The sequence below is a fragment of the Canis lupus genome, chromosome 19, assembly GCF_011100685.1.
Source record: "Canis lupus familiaris isolate Mischka breed German Shepherd chromosome 19, alternate assembly UU_Cfam_GSD_1.0, whole genome shotgun sequence".
Lineage (NCBI taxonomy): Eukaryota > Metazoa > Chordata > Mammalia > Carnivora > Canidae > Canis > Canis lupus.
Window position 1 is genome coordinate 47452046 of NC_049240.1, and position 9422 is coordinate 47461467.

A 9422-nucleotide genomic window follows, 5' to 3' on the forward strand; every position below is an offset into this window, starting at 1 on the left:
CTATGCATTGTAGAATGTTTATGGACATCCTTTGCCTCTACCCACTGGATGCCAGTAGCAACACCCCGCCCAGTCATGACAATCAAAAATGTTTTCAACAGTGCCAAATGTTGGGGGTGGGAGCAGGATGGAGGTCAAAATTGCCTCTGGTTGGGAATCATTGCCTAAGGAAATACTCCAAAATGTGGAGGAAGAAACCATGGAAAGATGTTTTTATATATCTGTTTCACTTAGGGTTAGGGTACAAGCCATTCTGTCCCATATACGGTAGTGAGGCAATAATAAGTATTACATATGTAAGACATGAGAATTGCTCATGATCAAAGTGAAAAATGCTGGGTATAAATTATATAAAAAGGATTTCTCAAATACATATGAAGATAAATTATTTATACTTCATATCACCTAAATGTTGACAGTGTCATGCTCCTGCTCAAAACCCAAGATTAGATTCCTACACTCTTGGAATTAGATCCTGAACATTTACCAAGGCCCATGAGACTCCTCAAAGCCTCCCTACCTCCTCTGACTCACTCCCCAGTCTTCAGCCACACTCTCCCCTTCTTTGTTTCTAGAACCAAGCACAGTGTCATGGCTGGGGCTTTGCATCTACTATTCCCTACCTTGGATTTTCCCTCCCCTGGGATATGCAACTAAGCAGATCTCTGCTCAAATGTCCCTTCCTTCAGGGGGGCTCCCTGAGTACTCTGCCTACCACATGTAGCATTTCCCACTACTCTCTGCTCATTAGAATTATCTGAGGGTTATATTATCTGCAGGCAGGCAGGCTCCACCCATACTAAGTAAACAAGAATCTCTGGAGGTGGATTCCTGGTGACTAGGGTTTTTTAAAAGGGATCAGCGGAAGAACTACTTCTCAGTTTTTCCTGTATTTCAGTGACTAAAATCACACTGTATATTTGTTGGTGTATTATTTGTTGTCTGGTTTTCCCACTAGATTATAAACTTCATATGGGCAAAGATTTTGTCTATTTCACCCCCTGCACTATCCCTGACATCCAAAATAGTGTCCAATACCTAGTAGGCACTCAATAGATTTTTTATAAATGAATACTAGTTACATTGAGCTATTGTTCATGGTTACTGATGGGTTTTTCCTTTTATTATACTTTTCTAAACCCTCCAAATTCTGATGTTACTTTTAATCAGAAAAAAAACCAATTTTTAAATCTGACTTTGAAAATTGTGATCTATTTGAAGCACGGTGATTAACATGTAATAGATATTCAACAACTAGTAATTATCATTAGTGATTATTTTTTATATTATCTATTATACAAGGGCTTTGGCTATAATATCCCATTTTATCTATAGTGTTGTTACCATATAGAATACACATTCCCCTAGACATAAGTTATCATTATTATTATTATTATTATTATTTTACTTTACTAAGTCCTTCTAATCTTGTTAGATATTCTGAATATTGCTTTAAAGATACTTTAGAATCTCCCTCTAATGTGCAATCAATGAGTATGAAACAAGTAAATAATTGAAAATGTTTCAATCTTCTACACTGAAGTCAGCGTAAAAAGGTATTTACTAATTGCAAAGAATAAGGCCATGTCAGCTATGAATATACAACTGCCATATGAAGCTCCTTTTCCATAATGTGCTTTGAGGGAATTACATGCACATGGTTTAAAAGATTATTTAAAAGCAAAAATGTCAGAATATAGGGATGATGCCAGTTTAGAAGAGTAGTTGTCAACTTGCTTTGGAAAAAAATAATGTAAAAAAAAAAAAAAAAGAAAGAAAAAAATAATGTAATATTTAGATGTAAAATTGAATACTTTAAAATCAGTTCAAACCAATTGATTTGTAACTTAACATATTAAAGATGGCTGAAATACCAGTGAATGACCACGTCAACACACATTAGTGCTAAATACAAAAACATTTATGAGCATTCTTCTGCTTTTGCAATATTTGAAAATTTTTCTAACATCCAGCCATGACTGCAAAGGAAAAGATTGAATTTCTCCTTAGTCCTCAGTCTTATTAAAAAAAAAAAAAAAAAGAGATAAAGACCACTGTAGACAGTAGCATACTTTGTACAAAAGAGGGTAGGCAAGCTATGGTTAGCAAGGATCCCCTCAAAATAGTCGTAGCACATGTGAATCATAAGTCAAGCACATTTAAAATTTATTCTATTTTTAACAGCTTCTCTTCACTTAAGTGGGCAAAGTCACAAGTAACATTTCACATACAAGTGCCTAAGCTGTATTTTCTCAGCAGGTGTGACCTGATGGCAAGAAAACATTTACCACCACAATTTCCCCATTCAAATTAAACCATCCTAAGGTTATGTGTGTTGGAAAATAACAGCATTCCAGAGATAGGGAAGGGAGCACTTCTAATACACCTCCAATAACTTGAGAGTTGTCCTGCAGGCAATTATGTGGCTTTCAACTTCCTCTGCAAGTCACTATGGTAACAGCAAAGCACAGAGTTAAAAGAAAGTTTGCATCTGTATATTTGTTTGGAGCTGAACTATTATTAAATGCTTTGGTCTTCTTAATTCAGCATTAATTTTGAGTTTTATAGTAAAGCTCTCTTTCAGTCTGAGTCATTTGGTTGTGATTTAAAGCAACTAAGAAATTTCTTTGGGTTAGCAATTCAGCTCACTTTTGGAAAAAACTTACCCAGCAGAAGGCTGCAAGGATTTTTTTGTCTGGGGTCCAACATCTGTAGCACCGGATCATAGATTATTTCTAAAATAATCTTAAATTGATGGATCATTGCTCCTTCCATTTGGACCCAACAAAAAGTAGCTCTGGCATTTCCTCTCCTTTTTATGCTGTAAACTATATATCAGTTTTGCAGCTCTTGCCAGAAAAATGAATTCTTACCCATTTCAAGATTTTATAAACTTGAATTTTACTTAACAGTATTAGAATTGCTTTTACAGTGAATGTATATCAAGTGCTATTTCATGAACAAATTTAAAAAATCATAATTATTTTTGTCAGGCTATTTTAAACTAAGCAGTATTAATAAATAGCCATTTTCGAAAGAGTGCAGTTTGGGATCTTTTTTCCTATTAGTCAAGCATTAACAGTCACTAAACTTCGAGCTCTTCATGTTGCTTAGAATCTTTGCTGTAAGAATTTCTGGGAATAAATTAATGGCGAGTAAACAACCATGTAGAGGAATTCCCAAATATTGTTATAAGATCGGAATGTTTTTGCACCTCCTTACCCATCCATCAGTTCACTGTACATTAATCTTTCAACCATGTCTTTGCTCTCACCTTTCTCGTTCAGATGTGTTCTTTTGCCTTTTGGTCTTTGTTTTGCCATAGAAGGGGAGTTTCTTTCATTTCTTTGCCGAAAACAGGTTAAATCGGAGCTCAAAATTTACAACACTGTCATGGAGTTTAAGGCCTAATGAAATCTAAGCCCGACCAGAGGGGTGGAACTTTCCAGAAATGACCACAATTTGACCTCTTTGAGTCAGCTGCTACAGAGTTCCAAAGCCAGGTGGCATAGGAGGGCAAGATCCATAACATTTTCAAACTTACATAGTAGGCCTTTAGCAAAGCAAGCTAAGAGCAGCATTTCCTAAAACATAACTCCTCAGGAAAGAGATCTATGACATCTGAGTCAGCTAGAGAAGATGTGAGTCAAGCAAAGATGAGCAGGGATATTTTTCTTCAGGACTTTTCAGAGCCTTTATTATGCTATTGTGTATTGTGAATATCCAAGGGAAAAAATGGCATACAATTTTCTCCAAAAGTTATTTTACTCTGAAATGTCTATTTTTGTAACTCTTATCACAGAAAGGGGGTTTGCAGAATCCACTTTAGTGAAAGATATCATCAGACCCGTAGTAAAAATCTGCATGGTTTCTGAGTCAGATCCTCCCTTCCAAAAATACAATTCAACTGCATTTTAAGCTACTGGAAGAATAACTTATTGTTTTTGAGAGTTTTCCATCTTTGGTACTAGATTGGATTTTTTTTCCATGCATGGCTTTTCTTTCCTTTACTAGCCTATGTTTCTCTCTACATATGTTTACTAGTTCAAGTCTTTAGAAATAATGGCACTTGTAATACCCAGCTGGTCCCCACAGCGGGAGTGGGAATTTTGATATCCAATGATTTGAAGTAAAAACAAAACAAACCAAACACACACAAAAACCCTGAGATTCAAATAAATTTTCAGGATAGTATGCTGGCAGTACTTTGAAATTATGGTTGACTCTCTTTGGGGTCCTAAACCAACCACTTAAGTATTTAACAGTTTGTTGAGGTAGACAATAGGTAAGTTCACATTTTAGTCAGGAAGTTTGCAATGGCCTTAATACATTTTCCAAGACATCCTCTGTTTGAGGGACTTCTTTGCTTCCCACTATTAGAAGGGAATCTAATCTGATTTAAACATTGATATGACAGTGTATTTGCCTATAGACACGAATCATAATTTGGTAGATCGTGATTGCTACCCCAAATCAGTCTTCGTTCTCAGCACCTTTTCTAACTGAAAAGTTGTTTGATTTTTCAACACTCAGCTACTGGTTGGTTGATATTCAGAAAAATAATTGAAGTATATATAAACATACACACACACACACACACACACAAGCACACATTCTCTAACAGTGAATCAGAAAGCATGGATTCTATTTAATACACTTCCACATTGTCTTCTTAACTTACTTTCTCAACTACATTTGATTTTTCTAAAAGTTGCTGCACGTAACTTGATTTTCCAAAATTAGGAAAAAAATTCCAAGCTGTTAGGGAAATTTAACCTGCGGTAATGTAAATATAACAAGAATACAAAAAACTCTGTTGTTTAATAAAATCTACTGATAACAAGATTATTTTAAAGCACTCATAAGTTAAAGCCGGTTTTATTAAAGTCAAGTAGAAAGTGTGCAGAGAAATGGACAGAAAGGATACAAGTTTGCGATGGAATGAATGCTCCACATTCACACATGCATAAGAGCACAAAATGAACATTTGTCCACAGGAAATTTAGGAAACCGATGCATTGGCAGAAATCCATTACAAGAGTCCTCTTGCATAACCCACTGGCTGAGATAGAGAAATCTTTCCCCGAGGTGGAGTCTGACTTGCAGTTCTAGCCTCCTACTCTCCATCCTATTTAAACTCCGTCTCAGTGTCCTCCTCTAGATTTGATCCTACTCTGGATTCAAAGACCAGGCCTTTGGCTGAGAAGGAAGAACATGAAGAGCTTGGGGAAAACTGAAAACTAGTCTAGCCCCATTTCGGCCTTCATCCATCCCCCCTCATGGCCCACAACCTATACGCTGTTGCTTACTGGGATGCCCTGGAAAGCTGAGCGCCCCCTCCCCTTACCCAAGTTCCTCCAGATGCTACAGATCTCTTCCACCTCTACCCTTGTGTCCTCCTGACAGCCCCGAGCGCTCTCTCCAATAGTCAGCCCTTGGGTGTCCCTGGATTTCTAGCCCCCCCTTTTTGAGTTTGATGCAGTTCTGTCTCCTGGGATTTCACTGTCCTGCTACTAACTGAAATTACAGCTGTTATTGAATAAGAAAATCCATCTTCAATCCTCAATTAATCTTCACATCATCCCCTCCCTTTGCAGTCTCCCTGGAACCGGTCCTAATCTTCTTCTACCCTGTTGGCCAAGAGGCCTTATATCTTCACTCTTTCATTACATTTTTGCTTCTATTTCTACCTTCTCCGTGCCCTATTACCTCTGCGCCCTGTTCTCTGCTAGAAAAATCTTGTCAACTTAGATCTTTGCTAGCTCTAGATGAAGTTGTTAAGGCAACTTTTACCTAATAGGTACTCTAGTGATTAGTTATGTTTTCTTTCTCTATTTGCCTTAGCAAGCTTTTTTTTTTTTTTAATTGTGATGGAGTCAATGAAGGAGTACACAAAAAGGTCTTACTTTAAAACCAAAAAAGAAAACTCTGTTTTTCCTTCACAGTGAATCTTACTAATGACTTCTATAATAAGAGGCTCTGGGAAAGGCTCAAGAGAGATCTTAAGCAGAGGTCAACAGGTGTATTAAAGAGAAGCAAAGTCTCACTCACTCCATTGGCCCCAACTCCGGGTTAAGAGAATGTTTAAATCATTCTGCAGAGTTGGTAAATGCAGTAGCAAAGTGGCAGAGTTTCTTATATTTCAAAGGAAACGTTAAACTTGAAGTCTCTGATAACTCATTGATGCCCTAAAATATGAGGACCCCTTCTAGAATGTAGCTAAGACAACAGTGCTCACAGCTCTGCCTGCAAAATAAAGCAGATAAAAGCTCTGCCTGCAAAATAAAGCAGATAAAAAGTGAAAAACAGGAGACAGAAATCTTGAATATTCAGTCAAAATTTGAGTCCTTTTGCACACAATAAATCTATTCGAATCAGGCTGTCAATCACAATTCTACAGTAAGGAATACAAATTCAGACCTTCTATGGAAGGATCTTATGATCTCGTGGAAGTTGGCAGAATGAAAAACCAGCCAGTAACGAAGGGTAGGAGTCCTAGCCCACACCACGGCAATGATGCTTCCAAAGGCACCGAAACCAGACTGCCTGGGTTTGCACCTCAGCTCCGTGTGACAGCAAGCACTTCACTTCTCTCTCAGCCTCAGTCTTCTCACTTGTAAAACAGGCTTAATAACAGAAGCCACCTTGTGGAATGACTATGCGGATTAAGTCAGATAATACCATTGCTTAGAACAATACTTTTTTTTTTTTTTTTAATGTTGGATTAGGTCAAGGGCATTTGCTGGCTGTGAACTTGTGCAGTGGAGAGTCCTAAATCCATGGCTTTGGTCCTTAGTTTCATTCAGGAGACAGAAGGCATGGCTTCTTGGTAACAGAAATGGTACTTCAAAGACCTGGGTTTGTGAAAAGATGGAAATAAAGCAAGTCTTCCTGCCTCCTCTGATAGCGGATCAAACATAGGGTCCCTCGAGTCCAGCATTCCAATGTTCCACCATAGGCTCTGAGATGGAGACCCTCTGCCTTGCAGTGACGTTCCTTTGCCTCACTTTATTCTCCACACTCATGGTTCCCTTGCGTTGGGATGTCTGGTGATGTGCGAGTTTAGTGTTCTCAGCACCCTGTCCTTCCATATGCTAACCCTATTTCCTCAACATCACTCAAACCTCACCTTCCTAATGTTGATATAAAATTAAGTAGCCTTCAAAGGTAAGAATAAGCATCACTGTTTAAAAGTCTCAGTATTTAGAATGGGGTTTTATTTTCCTTTTAAGAGTCCTGTATTGAAACAGGCGAAGCGTTAACCATTAATAAAACCACATCCTAATGTGTCATTGGTATTCCAGCTCCCCGCTACAGTCCTCACACAAGCAAACATGTCTTCGATTCCAATGGGACTCTTTTCCTGTGCAAATTCTACAGGATTCTGTATTTTACTGAGGTGTGAGCTCAACGCGATGTCCAAAATGAGTGGAGACACTTAGAATTTGGCATACACCTAAGTGTCTCAGAACCTACCTTCTCTACAAAACATCTTGCAGTTAGCATTTGTCAGGAACACTTTTCTCACTCCAATCACTAAAAACTTATTTTCTAAAAATCTATGTCAATTATCATTAACTATACATATATTATTCTATTTATTGTGTTTGGATTCTTACAGATTTGAGGCATGTCACACCTGATTCCTCCATTGACTATAAACATTTCGAAGGCCAAATCTTGTTAAGTCTCCACAGTAATTTTTGCTGTTTATTTATTTATTCATCCCACATCTTTTGAGCACCCACAACATCCGGGTACTACAGGGATAAAAAGCCGGACAAGACAGTGAATCCCTCTCCCCAAAGTCATCAGTTCTTTTTTCATACAATAAAGCATGAAGAGTAGAAGATTTTCAAATGTCATGGTAGTTGCAGTTTTTCTAGAAGTAGAAAAATGTCTTGCCTGTGTTGCATTCTCCGTTTTGCCAAAGCCAATCACTGCCCTTACTGTCTTTCTTTAAATTGAAAGAAAGAAAAAAGAATTCAAGAACACAGAATTTTATACATCCATAGTAGCCACAATTTTGCTTCAAACTCATAGAATCTTCTCTCTTTCCCATCCCTCTCCAGGATTGTGGCCAAAGCCTCCAAGAACCTCATGTCCACTCAAAGCCTAGGGATTGTATTTGGACCTACCCTTCTGCGAGCTCAAGATGAAATGGGGAACATGGCGGTACATATGGTATACCAAAACCAGATAGCTGAGCTCATGCTGAGTGAGTACAATAAGATCTTCGGCTCAGAGGAAGACTGACAGGCAAGACAAGTGACTGAATATGTTCACATCTGTCTCGATGCCTAATATTTTTACATTTCTGTAAACATATTTCTGAAATATTTTTTTCCTTTCAAGCGACAGATGCCTCATTTTGTGAAAACTTAATGATAATTTTGTGTTTAAGTTCCAAACATTTGAATAAAATAGTTGACAATATTTGCCTATATGTGTTCTACATTAACCCCTTCATTGCTATTCCTTCGAGCATTTCTAGGCATTCATTATGCGTGCTCCACACTAGAAAATAGTGTGCAGAGCACCACGCATATCCAAAAGACAGTTTCAAAACTGCTCCTAGGCATTGGGTGTGGAATCGTGTCAGTGTGAGTGTTGTCAATATGGGTATGAGGGCACACAGGTGAGCCTTATCACTACCCTGGCTGCCTCGCGCATGTCCCCATGCTCTTACTTGTACATGAATAGAACCAAAAGAGGGAAGAAGTCAGAAACTAATCATTTTTATATAGCACAAAAAAGATCAGGTTCTCCACTAAAATAGATGTTATTTCATCTTTCAGGAGCATTTTTGCGTGTGCAAATATAAAATACAGCCCGGTTATCCTCAATGCTAGTTGGTGAAATTCACAAATGCAACATGTTGAGTGGCAATTTTTCTGAAGAGAAAAAAAGAGAGTTCAAATCATTTACCATTGAAGATTACGTGCACACACACACACACACATATGTAAAATACACACGCACACATACATATACACTATTTGCAGTCCCAGAAACATACTGTCTTATAAATTAGAAGCAAAATTAGTGTCCTGGAATTTTGATCTTTATATATACAGGAATTGCATGACTGCTCATTTTTAATGTTAGCATCCATTTTGAATCTTCATCAAACTGTAGATCTTCCTCTGCCCTGGCTATGTCATTTTAAGTAGAATTTTTATTATGCTTCTGAGGATGCTTTATTGGTGAATTACATTAAATCCATCTAGAAAGAACTTTCTAAAAAGCCTTTTTTTTTTTTCATATGCCCTAAGGATTACTTGACTAGACTTGGATTGCTTTATCCATGGTTAGTTTCAGTTGTCATGGATAAACAAAGGAGTAACTGTCTAGAATTTTTCAAACATTGTTTTATTTTTGAAAAGTATGTTCTAGCTGAACACATCTCATACCTGGTTTTG

General features: G+C 37.6%; 1 protein-coding gene across 1 annotated transcript in view; it reads left to right on the forward strand.

Annotated features, from left to right (window-relative positions):
- ARHGAP15 (Rho GTPase activating protein 15) overlaps nucleotides 1–8436 on the forward strand; it is a 609765-nt gene extending 601329 nt beyond the window's left edge. Inside the window, exon 15 of the mRNA XM_038565114.1 lies at nucleotides 8073–8436. Within this exon, the coding sequence (XP_038421042.1) occupies nucleotides 8073–8256 (184 nt within the window). The 3' untranslated portion in view covers nucleotides 8257–8436. The remainder of the gene's footprint in view (nucleotides 1–8072) is intronic.
- The last annotated feature ends 986 nt before the right edge of the window (nucleotides 8437–9422 follow it).